General features: G+C 44.0%; 1 protein-coding gene across 1 annotated transcript in view; it reads right to left on the reverse strand.

Annotated features, from left to right (window-relative positions):
- The window catches only part of Tmem163 (transmembrane protein 163), a 216491-nt gene extending 201666 nt beyond the window's left edge, over positions 1-14825 (reverse strand). The window contains exons 1-2 of the mRNA XM_046459043.2: positions 14398-14825; positions 8241-8360 (exon numbers count right to left, since the gene is read on the reverse strand). Of these exons, the coding sequence (XP_046314999.1) occupies positions 8241-8360; positions 14398-14599 (322 nt within the window). The 5' untranslated portion in view covers positions 14600-14825. The remainder of the gene's footprint in view (positions 1-8240; positions 8361-14397) is intronic.
- Positions 14826-15277: the final 452 nt, after the last annotated feature.

The raw sequence follows: 15277 nt of genomic DNA on the forward strand, positions 1-15277 counted from the left end.
TCTTTTGTGCATGGCGAGAGAAAGGGATTCAGTTTCATTTTGTTGCATATGGATTTCCAGTTTTCCCAGCACCATTTGTTGAAGATGCTATCCTTCCTCCATTTCATGCTTTTAGCCCCTTTATCAAATATAAGGTAGTTGTAGTTTTGTGGATTGGTTTCTGTGTCCTCTATTCTGTAACATTGGTCCACCCGCCTGTTTTGGTACCAGTACCATGCTGTTTTTGTTACTATTGCTCTGTAGTATAGTTTGAAGTCTGGTATCGCTATACCGCCTGATTCACACTTTCCAGGGGGATCTTTAAGGGAAAAAAAAAAACCTGGAGTGAATGCTTTGACATGTCTCCCTGACCCTTCTTCAAGGTGTAGGCACTCATTCCCTCAGCTGCCCGGAGTGAGTGCTGTGACAACTGCATCCCTCTCTTGGAACGTGGAACAGTCCTCTACTAAAGGAAGTTGCCTCCCAAGGTTATACCTGTCCCTGGAGCAGCCTATACCTAGGACCAGTCTGATCTCCTGGCATCCATTGGACATCTCCAGAGGAGCATCCCAGCTTGCAAGTCCCTACAGGATGAGCTCCAAGGCAACAGCATTGCAGTTCAACTCTTCCCTCTGTCCTCCTGCTCCCGGCTCCCTTCCAAGGGTTATTCTTTTTTACTTTTTTAAAAAGTTGTAGATGGTTATAATACGTTTATTTTATTTGTTTGTTTTTATGAGGTGCTGAGAATCAAACTCAGTGCCTCTCACATGCTAGGCAAGCACTCTACCCCTGAGCTACAGCCCCAGCCCCCAAGCGTATAAGAGTTCCTCTCAGCCCTTAGATCCCACCCCCAATAAACCTCCTCCAGTACATCTCAGAGTCTCCAGGTTTATTTCCCAAGGAATCCACCTTAGAAAATTCCAACCATAAATTTATATGAGTTCTGCCTCATGGTTATCTAGTGAAAAGCCCCATACCCCCACCTCATCTGCACCTCACACAGAGCTATTAAACAGAGAGCTTCCTCACTGTCCTCCTGGGCTGGTGCATGTGTTTATTTCAGTCTGACCTTTCATTGAAAGTGATGTTTTTTTGTTTGTTTGTTTTTTTAAGGAATTTACTTTACTCTGGGATCTTAGCTTCCTCCAACTGCCTGGTGCTGGGCAAAGATATTGCTATGGGCTAAAACTATCTTCCCCAAAATTCATATGCTGAAACTCTAAACTCCGGTACTGCAGAATGTTGTCTGTATTTGGAGACAGGGTCTTTAAGGAGGTGAATAATTTAAAATGAAGTCATGACAGTGGGCCCTAATCCAACATGACTGGTGCCTTTAGAGAAAGAAGAAATTAGGGCACATACACACAGGGAAGATGGCGTGAAGACATGGAGAGAGGACAAACAGCTATGAGTCACGCAAAGAGGCTCAAAAGGAACCAACCCCACGGACACCTTGATCTCCAACTTCTGGCCTCCAGAATTATGAGAAAATAATTTCTGTTGTTAAAGTCACTGAATTTGTGGTACTTTGCTGCTGCCGCCTGGGCACACTAAAGCAGCCATATGGACATCATAACCCAAGCTCCTCTTACTGGGACCAGCAATCTTTCCCCACTCCTCCCACCCCAGGGCAGCCTTAGCTTCTACACAGATAGCGCCAATTCACTTTCTATCCTTTGGAAGGTTGGGTAGCTGCTGGGGGTGGTAGACAAATCTGTACAAGATCAGTGATGCCCTCTCCTGAGCACCCCTGTACAACCAATGTAGGAGGTCTGGATTTATTGTCCTACCCTGCTGCCTGGTCATCACCTGCCCACTTAGACCCAAGTTCTTCAAGGGGACAGACTGTTCAAATTCTTGACATCCTGTGTGGATGTCACACAAGAAGAGTGTTCTTCACAGACAGGCAGTGGTAATCACTAATGATTGGATGAATATGTTCCCCCGCTGGAAGGAGGGATGGGTGTCAGGCATGGAGAAAGGTGGAAATGAGAAACAGCTTATTTTATTGGAATGAAAGAAGGTTCTCTCCTCTCCTCTGACTTCATCTGCTCCTTCCAAATCTCAGTGCTCCTATATCTCAGAACAAGGCACAGGACCCAGCAAAGTAACCTCCTGTCCAGGAGGACCTCCTGCAGACATTCACCTTACAAAGGCAGTACCCAGAGGATCAAATCACAGTTTAGCACAGGAGCAGACCAGAAAACCCCTTCTCATTCAACTGGCTCATAAATATGATTGGAAAGAGACTGAGAGGCAAAAGGGAAAGACCTCACAGATCTCCCAAGAAGCCTCCACCCCTTTGGACCCAAACAAAAAGGCAGTATGCCCCACGTGGAATCTAGCCAGGTTTGTCACCCAGCTCCCCTATGCCCCCACCATGGCTGTGAGGCAAGGACACCCTCCTGCTAATGTGCCCTGGCCACATTTTTAATTAGACGCTGTGTGCAGAATGCAACAAGAAAGGAGGCAGAACATGCAGGCAGCTGCTGAGACCACGCCTCCACTCCTGGCTGGAAACAGCAGCTCTTTGTGAGCTTGGAGACTAGGGAAGATGTGCTCCAACAGAGGCAGGCAGGCGAGACCCTGTTAATGGAAGCCTGGATCTTTCAGTCCAAGTGGCAGTGAAGGGAGAGGGAAACACCAGGGAGCCAGTAGGGAGCAGAAAGGAGAGAGAAGGAGTTCCTGCAACCTAGCCATTTACAAAGCTGAAAATTCCATCTTGCAGTTTCCCTCTTTGCTTCCACTCACCTGAGAAAGCTGCTATTCCTTTGTCTGTCACCTCTATTTGCAAACATCAGTCCTCAACCTGATGCACCCATGGTAGCTGAGGAATTCATCAAAATTGACTCCATTCTGGGCAATATCTGCAGGCCAACTGTATTAGGACTGAGAACACTGACAGAAGGCAGAGGCCCCAGCACTGAGGAGTGTATATTAGTACAGAAAGCAATATTGAGACAATCCAAGTATTGTGCATTAAGTGTCTAATCTATGGTGTCTGTGGGGGCTATAAGGGAAAGGGGGCTTCTTGGAAGAGGTGATCTTTCATCTTAATTTTGAGAAATAAGTAAAATTTGCCTAGAAAATGAGGGTGGGAGTCAGGAAGCAAAGATGTCTGAGACCAAGGAAAGAGAAGGCATGAATAAAAGGGCAAAGAGCAGAGTGTATATTTGGGGACCACGAGATGCATGTGTGAGCTGGAGTAGCCATAAGTTGGGGGGATGGGAGGAGATGAGTCCAACCAGGAAGAAGCAGGCAAGATAAAAGATAATGATGGGCCTCACAGGAAGCAAAGGGCCAGACTAAAACAACTGCTTCAATCCCCAGCACCATAATAATAATAACAACAACAACAACACTGTTGCTCATTTCATGATGTGCTGTCAGTAGCTAGCAGCACAGAGGGTGGCCAGCACAGGATCTTTGATGACTTGACCACAAGGGTATAAAGAAGGAACCCAGAGGTGCAGAAAATTTTCATGGTGAGGTTCTCAAACCTCATTTCTGCCTGGTCCTCCCTCTGGTTTCCACCTCTCAGAAACCGCCTCCATAGTTATCATTCGAAGAACACACTTACAGGGAGCAAGTTATCCCACTAAACATCACCAGGATGTGGTTCACAACTTCCTGGCCACATCCCCCAACCCACTGCCTCATCACCCGGATCAGCAGCAGCAGGCAGACATTCATGGGGAGGTTATTCCTGAAGATTCTCCACTTCCATTCCACTTCATACAAAACAGCAAAAGCAGTCACTTGTGAAGAAGCGCAGGCTGTTTAAAAGACCAGCAAAGATAAGATACTACATCTAGGACTAGAGTGGCAGCCCAGTGGTAGAACACTCACTTTGCACATGTGATGCACTGGGTTCAATCCTCAGCACCACATAAAAACAAATGAACAAAATAAAGGTATTGTGTACATGTGCAACTAAGAAAGATTTTTTTTAAAGGATACTATATCTAACAGTAGGAAAAACTAGAAGGTATATATAGGAATTACACCTGGTCTTTGGTGTTTATAGAAAATGTCTTGCAGACCCCACAAGGCACTGATGAGAAAGGCTGTCTGTGGGGAGCAGAAACTGAGAGACAGAGATGAGCACCAAGTATCCATGGTCTTGTGAGGTTTTTATCACATGTATACACTGCTTTTCTAAATAAACAGTAAATATGAGACCAGCAAACAACACAAAGGATCATTCTACAAGCAGAATTTATGCTGCAGACTTAAGTCTTTGGTTCATGGCAGTATTTCAGAGGTAGAAGCTCTCAGGCATAAGAGACCAGGGGGGCTTCACAAACTTCATTACCAAATGGAGGAAGGAACAGAAAGGGAAGGACTATGAGGAAGAAAACAGGCAGTGTAATAGATCAAAATCACTCTGAGGGATGAGGCCACATGGATGGGGAGGCCTCTTTGAGGAGGAATTCATGATGTGAGACCCTGGAGATGCAGAGCTGTATCAAAGGACATGGGCTGCAGTCCTGACAAGAAGTAAATGGTCCCCAAAAGAGAGGGCCAAATGTCAGGTCAGGTTTAAGTCCACTATAACTATATTCAGATGTTACTCTTGGGGTCTCAGAAAGACCCCAGAAGGTCCTGGGCCTTTTTATACCTGACAATGTGTCTGCCAGGTGAAAGAACCCTTTGGAAAATTGCCAGGCATTTTTTGCTGCATGTATGAAAAAGAAACGTAATTTCATTTTATCCATATGTCAACTCTTGGCCTCACATTTTAGAATAAGTGCACATTATTCTATCATTTTTAAAGGTTAAGAATTTATGCTAAAATTGAATAAATTATTTTATATCCCCACATATAAAAAGAAAATCACACCTTTCAAAGATTTTTTTTTTCTAATTCTTAAATCCACTGATGCACTCAATTTTTGAGTGGGTTTTTCTGAGATGATTTTGGTCTAGAGTGCTTTTCTTTAATGGAGCTATGTATTTTAGAAAAGCATTCCCCTGAGAATATTTCAAATATATCTTCATTTCCCACAGAACAAGCACTGAGTGCCTAAAAATTAACTTGTACTCAAACCTCAAAAATTGAATCAGAATATATTTCCCTCAATCATTCTAATAAAGACATCAATAATGTCAAAACCCTGAGTTTTGAAACTGAACTTCTGTTCTCTCTCTAGCCTCATTATTAAAACAGATATTTTTCCACAGTTGTTCATAACAGGATTGCCATTTTCCATGCTGCCTGCCGATTATAAACAGAATCAATTTTAAAACCAAACTAGGCCCTGTCTGAAATATTCTAAGATGCATTACCATCTGGTTTTATATCAGCATTCAAATAGGCCAAAATCACTGTATTACCAAGGCTTATCAAAAATAGTTCACATATCATTCAATGCACTTTCGAGTCACAAACTTTGAAAGTCCTCCTAATTTTTCAAATGATTTATCACAAATTAACTAGCAATAGGTCTTTTAGTAATTATTAATTGAGGAAACACAGCATACTAAAAACATTTACAAATAAATAGAAAGTGGCAATCCAGTAGGTAAAATAACAAATCCCACTGATCCGAGTAGATGCAGTTGCCAGACACTGTCCTGAGCAAGATAATTTCCACAGGATGACCCGGATGTCTTCAAAAACTATAACTGAGACCTAAGCCTGGCACCTAAATGTACATTTAGGTACAGTTTATCATTTTCCAAGAAATATTTTCCTTCCAAACAAGTTTTTAAAAAAGATTTTTAATATCTCTCTCAATTCATTTATTTAATAGTCTGGACTATAGATTTCATGCAAAGATAGACGCTGGGCATGCCCCCAACTTTTTATCATCCAACAGTAGAAAGAAGCCATGAACATAAATACAACCCACTTCTCTTCATCATGATTAACACTCCCAACCAGCCACACACACATACACATGACATACACACATGTATGTGCGTCCACAGTAGCACACACTCCAAAGATATTTCTGACACACCAAAGCATCACCTACAGTAATCCGTAGTAATTCTCTTAATAATGCTAGTTGGTTCAACCTGATAATTTTACTGGATAGGACAGGGATTCACCAAGCCAGTTTTCCATTTCATCTACCTCTCTGTCAACCATTCCCTTGGAAAATAAAAGATTGGGGGGCTCCTCTGGGACACTTAAAAAACATAGATATTTATTGTCACTTCTGAAATGTAGAATTTTCCTTTAGACACTGACTCAAATATAACTTCAAAAGTCAGTTACATTGCTTAATCCCTATTTATTTTCTTTCCATTCTAAACTATGAAAAGGATTACCAAAAAAAAACTATCAACAAGTAAATTATTTTAAATATTTCACATTACAAATACATTTAGGAATCTAGAGTGAAACTAACAACTCTAACAACATAGAGATCATACACACTCACACTCACACACACGCGCGCGCCTGCACACATGCTCATGCAGTGAAGCTACTTTGTAGTGCAAGTGGGGGGAAACTTTATCTTGTAAATTTTTTGGTTTAACTAAACCAGAAGTTGAAGACAACTTAAATGTACTATAGAAAATAACACAGCTCATGATATTATATGCCAATGCCCACATTTTCTAGGCAAGAAGTTAGAGATTTAAAAACTTGCTGTACCAGAGGGGTGATATCAAGTTTAAAGAAAAGGAAAAGGAAACTCTTTGCCCAAAGCAACATCCTAACTCTGTAGTCATTATGCAAGTTTTTTTCCTAAAGGAAATGGACCAACATTTTTAAGATAACACAACTGATCAAGTATAACAAGTGAAAACAAAATTTCCTCATAATTTTTCTCTATTGTGAGATTTAAGTATATCAAATGTAACAATATTCTCCCCAAGGAAAGACTTGCTTTTGATTTCTTCACACTTAGGTCTTCATTCAAACACCCACACAAGTAATAACAGCTCTACTGGGCACATGCACAAGTCTGAGTAACTATTATTTCATCTGTAAATCACCTCCCTTCATTCCATTCCTCTTCCTTTACATATGTAAATTATGATGTCTGATCCAGAGCTCCCTACCAGCCACCACAACCAAATTACCCTCCAGGGACATCAATCAGCTTGTTATTCTTGTTTAGTATTTTTATTTAAAGGGAGGAAAGGGGAAGGAGTGGCTGTTTTCAGGAATCAGAATTCCTCTTGATTAAATTTCTGGCTCACTGAAATTTCCTGAAATGCACTACCCTCTGCTTCTAAATGTTTGGCTTTTCTAGAGCCAAGATACAATGTTTTCAATATAAATTGTTTCAAGTAATATATGTCTAGTTTTGCAGGGAGCATTTGGTCAAATTCTAATATTTCCTCTTGGGAGCCAATCCCTTTCAACAGCAGATCCAATCTGACAGAATAGAATTTTAAACAACACACAGAGCTATAGTTTCTGATGGACACAATTCTTTTTTTCTCCTACTCTGAGACACCTTGTATGATGCTCATCACTTAGAATACAGATCTTATTAGGTAATAAATTTATCATAAAATGTACAAAATACATACTTCTTCTCCCCATCATTAAAAAAAATACAAAACAGAAAGCATGGATTCTACTAAGGTTGAGCGGTAGCTGTCACTACTTGGGTTTGTGAATCATCACATGATTAATAAGAACAAATAGCACATGCACATTTCCATAGGCTGCAAATGTTGATTGAGAATACACATGCCACAGGGCTTCCTAGTCCCCAGATGAGATTATCTGTAGGCAGAAATTGTTCCATTTTCATAGTTTTCCTTGATTTTAATAAAGGATTGTATTTCTGTGGCCACTGAAAACTTGAGAGAAGACCCTCCTATTTTTTCTTTCATTAAAATGTAATATGATCTTATTCCAAATTTTATGCAAGATATAATTGGTGGGGGCAGGGAGAGGGCTCACTGGTATATTGCACTCATCTTGTTGCATTAGACTCAAAAGCTCTAGGATATTTATTTGTCACATGTCAGTCCAAGCTAAAGGCGTCCACCAAGAGAATATATATTTTCACTGTTCAGCTGGCAGCCAGAATCTACTTCCACAAACTAGCATACCGATGAAAGCCAAGGCTCTCAACTTTGCTTTCCATTTCTTTTTCATAATACCTCTTCCCTCTGCAGAGAAGAGAAGCCATTTTACTAATTTATAAGTACCCTGACTATCCAACCATCTAAAAAAAATTTACTCATCAATAACAGTCAAGTAAAAGCAAAAGTGCATCCCACAGGGTTAGAGAATAAGACAGGCAACACCAGCATGTATTGATCAGCAGACTCCTGATACTCACTGAAGGCAGCTACTGCAAGGGCCAGTGTGACAATAATGGAGAACCAGGATACCCACAATGCCTTCTTTCTGTAGTTCTGAGCTTCATGAGGTTTCAGCCGGGTGCTGCTTTCTAGTAAGCCTGACAAAAACAAGGAGAAAGGATTCCTTATTAAGAAACCCACAGCCAGAGCTACAATTTCTTATCCAAAGATTGCAAACTGACAGCCCGTGGGCCAAGATGTGTTTTGTTTGGCCCACACTGTGTTTTCACAATTAGGAGATTTCACATGAAAAAATCAAGCATTCTGGCATCTCTTGAGAAATCACAGGCATTTGCAATATGAGGCATGTATTTTCTGCAAGGTGATAGCAGCTGTCCTCTTTAGAAAAACTCCACAGACCCCACCACTCCCTGATATCACACCAGACCATTTCCTTGCCCCTGCATCAACTCATGTGTCTCAGGCAGATGCTGCTCCATCCAACCAGGTCCTTCTATCAGAAAAACAGTACAACATTCAATCATCCAGGCTCCTGGGCTGTGGGTACTGATTTGCCCTGACCCAACAGCACAGTCCCATCTTGAGGACTGGTTTTACCCAAAGCAAAGAATCCTGCACTACAAAAGCCCTCACTACACCTTCTGACAATTAACAGAAGGAAATACACAATTTGTTTTTCTTTAACTACAACCAACATCAACCCAAATTACATGTCACATTTTTTGTCCTCCTTCCTTCGGACCAAGAACACATAAAAAATTCTCAGAATGTTTAAGTGGAGTAAAACTGTTCCACTTAAATTAAGGAGGGAGCTTCTTAGGTAGGCCATGTGTAAGACAGATTTTATTTTTGTCTCCTGTTTTTCACATTGAGAGTCCTTAACAACAGACATCTGTGACAAACCCCAGGCAATGCCCAAGCTTCACCTGCCTTGGGTCAAAGACTAAAACATCCTCAGTGTGATCCTGATTTATATTTCTTTGTTCTCCTTTGAAATAAGTGATAAGTGGCATCTCTTAGTTACACAGACAATCAAATTTTCAGTTATGTGTTCTACCCAAGCACAAGCTTGTTTATGCCATTCTTGGCTAAACAACCCACAATATTCCTTTTAGAGATTGAGCACCTTATCACACCAGTTCCAAATAATGAAGGAATTGTTAGCCAAAGCTCAGGCCCATTGGCAAAATATCACAGTGTGAAATATATCAGTCCCACACATCGCCTCTTATGTCTGACCAGCCATTACATGAAGCCTTTAGTTGCTATGGGGGCAGGAAGGGTGTGAGACTTTTCCTTACCTATGATAAAGGGCATGGCCTACTTGCCCACAAGAAGACAGGTTAACAGGAGAATAAAAAAAAAATCATAACAAACATATTTAGTCAGAGTTCTAAATGACATAGGAGCCTGCAGAAAAGAAGACTCAAGGATTGGGGGAAAGCTAGCTATTTTTATGCTTAGATTAGGTTTTAAAAACAACCATAAAGTAATGTGATTACACAAAATAGTATGAGCTAATGGTAGTAAACCGAGTATGGAAACTCAGCAAGGACTGTCCAGATTCTTCTTGGTGTCTCTACATCGCATTTCTTCCTCTTGGGTGTGGGGCAGGACCCCTTCTGGAATGAAGGTCTTATGATCTGCTATCATAAGACAAGGTACATCTTGTAGCCACATTGAATTTCAGTATGATCAGCTGTGACACAGAAAGGTGATGTGTGACACGCAAAGGTGGCAGGCAGAAATTAGTGTAATATTGCTTGGTGTTATGGCTGAGTTTAGGGAAGAGGACTCTAGTTTCTGTGACCTGCCTTGGGGAAAAAAAAGAAAAAAGAATTCGGCCTTGGAAGAGAAGGGGAAACAGAAGGAAGAAGGGCAGGAGATGGTCAGAAGACATTTTGCTTCTAAGGGTCCTTCAGTTCAGAGGACTCAGCATGCCAAAGTGCCATATTTGGGGCATCATTTTTCTGAGCCCAAATATTGCCCAAAACCACATCCTGTTCAAAAATTATACCAAGGACCCTGCTAACATTTCTTCTCTGTTCCATTTATTTCCCAGACCCAAGTATCAACACTCAGCAAAGCAAGCGGCAGTGTCGAAAAGGCTGCTTAATGACAGCCCAGAGGATGTTTAAGTGATTGAAACCTGCGGGCTTATGTATGATCAAAAGGTAGATAAGAATGCAAACAGTAAGTATAAGCACCATTGCCATCATCTCACTGTTAAGGTCTCCCCAAACCCTCCTTCACAAATGCACTTGGATGGGAAAAAGACAAACCTTCACTCTTGTCAAATTCCACCCTAGGTATAGGTGATTACAAATGAAAAGACAGCATATCCCTTTGTCTCTTCTTCCTTAGCTACTGGAAAAACACCCCATTCTAATTGTTAACTACAAACACCCTGGTCTCCAGGTGAAGTCATAACCTAAAATAAGCAAATCCCACATACCCCAGTAATTTCTTTTCCTTTTCTCAAATGATGAAAAGATCTTCCTCTCCTCCAAGCCAATTGATTTTCAGGAGAAGTAAAGCTGTAATGTTTAAGTATTGACTGAAATAAGCAGGTCATTTGGTAGGGATATGGACAGGAATGATTTCAAGATGCTGATCCACTGGGGGCAAAAACAAGGTTTCTTTTCAAAGCAAGTTTAGTTTTCCAAGAGGCACAATCATGATCTGGGTTTTCCATTCTGCCATATAACATTTTTTTTCTTCCAAAGCAAATTGGACTCAATAATATACCTAATTGGACCATACATATGGACCCATCCAAATACCTCACCCACCAGGCCAGTGATCCCCTGAATGGAGTTTCAGATGACAGTGATATGGGCTGAACTGCCTGCCAAGGTGGCAGTTGGGTGTTCTTATCAGTAGGTCTGGAGATCCCTCCCGAGATCTGATTCTTGGTGTGCGTTCCCCACAAGATTTTTAAAAGTTTTTAATTGAAGTAATTGCAATGGGAACACTAACCAAAAGAGGAAAGACTTCCCCCATTTCTGGCCAAGTTTTCCTTATTTCCAGTTTATTTTTCCCTTTAAAATGTAGCCAAAACCAAAAATGGAAAACTTTGTACTACTCAAAGACAAGTGGAACATGAAAACTTTAACAACCTGGCTCATAAGTGAATGGTTCACTCAGGTTCCTGGACACCATGTTGGATGCATATGCACTCACAAGTTAAAAGGATGTGGTGAGAATTCCTAAAGTGTTCAGGAAGCTGTGCTTCAGAGGTCTTCAGAGGTAAAAGGCGGCTAGTGTGGCAAGGCTGAATGGGCCAGCAGAGCAAGCAGGGCTGGATTCTCCCTACTCATGCTTGGCCTCCACATCAGAATTTCAAACTCCATTTAAATTTCACATATTTGCAATTTGGTGTTCTCTTCATGCTAAGCATAGGCCTTTATTAATGAAGAACATATTCCTTTGTCGAGGTGGATACAAATATAAGTGGGAGGTTTAAGTCATACTGGTATCAATTAGTTCCCATTGCTTTCTTCTAAGAGTCTATCAAACTTTAATTATCTGCAGGAAGGGGAATTTTTATTAAATAGGAAGCTAATGAGAAATAATAAAATATATTACTCTTTGGTTAAACCACACCCTAAAGTTTGGGACAGAATGATGGGAAAACATTAATGGAGAGAAAACTGAGCATTAAAAGTGGGAGGGAGAAATGTCTTAAACAAACTTGGCCTATTGTGTGTGTGTGTGTGTGTGTGTGTGTGTGTGTGTGTTTAATTCCTTTGAGGTCTTAAACCACAGAGCTCTTGTTCCCTCAACCAAATGGCACTACAGTACTGACATTCTGAGATGGCAAGGTGTCTAGGAACTAGCCCGTGTCACTTCCAAGGGCAAAATGTCTCCAAAATTCCAACACAGAGATTATAAAGCAATGCTTTCATTTCAGTGTGAAGTGGTCCCCAACAGGGTCCAAATAGCTCAGAAGAAAGTTAGGATAAAAGAGAATACCAAATATAGGTACACATCAAGAGTATTCATCCCCTCAGATTCTATAGGTATGTAGGCCCAGAAGAAAGCCAGCCTGGCAGGGCTGAGAGCTACAAAGCTACCAACTGCCTAGACTTCTTCCCCAATCCTCTCACCATTAGGAAAAGGTAGCAGCACTGGAACCATTCCCAAGGGATAACAAAAATTGATATTGGAAAGATGAAACCCCACATGAAAAAAAGTAACACAAATACAAAATATCACAATAATCCTCCCCAGGCAATCTTCTGATTTATTTATCTGAAATGACTCACTTATCATTAACTCTTTGCTGTCCAGAGTGTGTCAAACAAAAGAATGTCACATTGACTTTCAGTTAGCTCTCAATGGCACACGGCACTGGGTTCTTGGGGGGACAGGATTCATCCTAACAGAGAGGCTGTGTGTGATATGCAATGCTGTCACACTGTGATAGTTTATGAACAGTGCATGCTTTCAGGCTACAATATAATAGAAAATAAAATTCAGTTGACCACTGGCAAATAACCTTGAGAATAAATTCAGAAAGGCTTTTTACACTTGAGCATGTGCTGCAAAATTATGCTAAATATTAACTCACCCTACCACTCTCCCCACCATCATTTTGTGGGGTGGGCAGAAATAGGCCATTTTTACAGATGACCAACCATGCTACAAAATTAAGCTCAACACAGATTTTTTTGCGTTTCTTCAAAATAAAAAAAAAATTAAATCCTACACTATTAATTACAGAGGGGCAAAGGTAATTTAACACACCCTGTGGTAAAATGTTAAGTTTTGCTGGGCGCTGGTAATTCACCAGTCAGTCATCAGGTCTCAAAGGATATCTAGTTCTGTGAGAAGAGGGGGAGAGACCGCAATCTAGGTGCAGAACCCATTGCAACCTGAGCAGCTCCAGTTCCTGCAGAGCATCTCTAGCGATTCCACAGGAATCACTGTTTCCATGTCACTATTTTACATGCTATAGTTTAGAATTTCTAACGGAGAAAGATCGTGCATCCCAACACGAAACGGAATAAAAATGTACAGGAGATACTAAGAATAGGACAGAAACCTGCTAAGACTAAAATATATAAACCCTCCAGAGCCGACAAAATAAAGCTTCCAAGAAAAGGGGGTGGAGGTGCAAAGCGCTGGCTCCCCATGGAGGGCCTGGCTGCAAGGATCCGATTTCGGCCACTGCGGTTTAACCATTGATTCTTTTCAAGGGGTCCAATTTGAAAGCAGCAAGAAACAGAAAAGGTGTAAACGCGGCCAAGAGCTGGACATTCTCCGCAAGGAATCCAAGTCGAAGGAAACGAAAAAGGGATGGAGGAAGACGAAAGAAACGCGGGAATGAACAGGAGAGTCCTCGCGTTCCATGCGGGCAACTCAAAAAGGACATTGGTTGTAGGTCAGAGGTAGAGTTCGGCCTCTCAGGGTGTTTGCGGAGTGTAAGGCCAGTGAAGGGAAGGATTCTGAAAGGGCTGAAGAGGCGCTCTGGGGAATTAGCAGGTTTCGATGGCATCCATTCAGATGAGGTTAGTGACCCAAACCCCCGCAAATATCCCAACCCTCTGCCCCCTCTCCACACAGCAGGGCTGACTGCGGAAACCCGGGTCCGGGTGAGGGCGCGGGAGTCCAATGGCAGTCCTGGCCGAGATTCGCTTCCCTAGTCCCGGCGGTCACCGAGAAAACACCTCCAGGCCAAATCCGCAGGGGGAAGTTTTCCCGGGTAGCCGGCGGGGACAGGATAAGGATCTGGAAAGGGGACGTAAGGAACCCAGGTCCCTCCGAGATAAGCGGGGCCAGCAGTCCCCCGGGAGCGCTCAACGACGAAGGCAAAAAGAAAAAAGAATGCGAGAAAGAAACCGGCTACAGCAAACTTTTCCAGCGGGCGTCGGAGGGGCTGGGGTTGGTTTAGAGGAGGGAGCTGGCCCAGGCGAGGTGGGCCTGCAGCCGGCTTCTCAGGGTTGCAAAAAGGAGCCGCTACCGAGGCAGCACGGGCCGCGGAGGTGGGGATGCAGCCCTCAGCTCTCCGCGCCTTTCCAGGGAAGTCCTGGTTCCGTGCCCCTGCACGCTCCGAGGCGCCCGCCCGGGTTCAACCCACGAGTAGGGAGAGGCAGGCCCTGAGCACGCTCCCCATCAAAGGAGCCCGGTGCAGGGTAGCGGTCCGGGAGGCCCTGGGCGGTGCCCGCTCACCTCGATCCTCCAGTCCGTCGCTGAACTGGCCGCTTTCGCTGATCCGCGGCTGCCGCTCCTCCTCGGGGTGCTGAGGCTCGCGCGCAGGGTTGCTCAGCTGGCCCGGGCTGGGGGCGGCAACCAAAGGCGTTGGGCCCCGCGGCGGCGGCGGGACTGCCGGGCCCGAGGGGCTGCGGCGCTCGCTGCCCGAGGCCGGTTCCATGGCGCGGGGCTCCAGATCCCGGCGGCAGAGGCGGCAGCGGCGGTGGCGGCGGCGACGAGCACAGCAGAGACTAGAGTCAGAAGTGCGAGGCGCCGCGGCTCTGGCGGGCGGAGAGACGGACAGACAGACCGCGTGGAGAGGAAGGGAGGGCAGGAACCACGGAGTGGAGGTGCACGGGGGCGGGAATGGGGGGCAGGTCCGCAAGCGGCGGGGCTAGCGCGACCGGCGGCGGAGGCTGGGGCCACGCTGTCGCCGCTGCGCTCCGCCCCTGGGGGCAGGTGTGGGTGACTGGGACCCGCCCCAAGGCGCTGCGCCTGAGCTGGTGCACGGAGGTCGGTGCACAGAGGCCAGTGAAAAGCGAGGGAACGGTTCTCGTCAGATGAGCGGAAGATAGAGGGGCTATTGGTATCTTTGGAAGAGGCAGGCGGCTTGGGTAGTACTTAGTGAGGTCGTGACAGGGGATGCGACCCACCCGTGCGACGGATTGCTGCCCAAAAGGACTCTTCAGACCCAATTCCTCTGCCGTCCGCAAAGCCAGCTGCAGCTCGGGGACAGGAGAATGAGCAGCGCCCCTCATTTGGCATCTTTCTTTTCCGGAGCCTTACAGGCTTCAGAGGCGAACCGGGTCCCTGCCTGCCTGGGCCGCCACACTCGCCGTCCATCCCGAGAAAACGGGGT

Source organism: Marmota monax, unplaced genomic scaffold (assembly GCF_021218885.2).
Source record: "Marmota monax isolate L192 unplaced genomic scaffold, Marmota_monax_Labrador192_F-V1.1 WCK01_AAM20220418_F8-fsc00154, whole genome shotgun sequence".
Lineage (NCBI taxonomy): Eukaryota > Metazoa > Chordata > Mammalia > Rodentia > Sciuridae > Marmota > Marmota monax.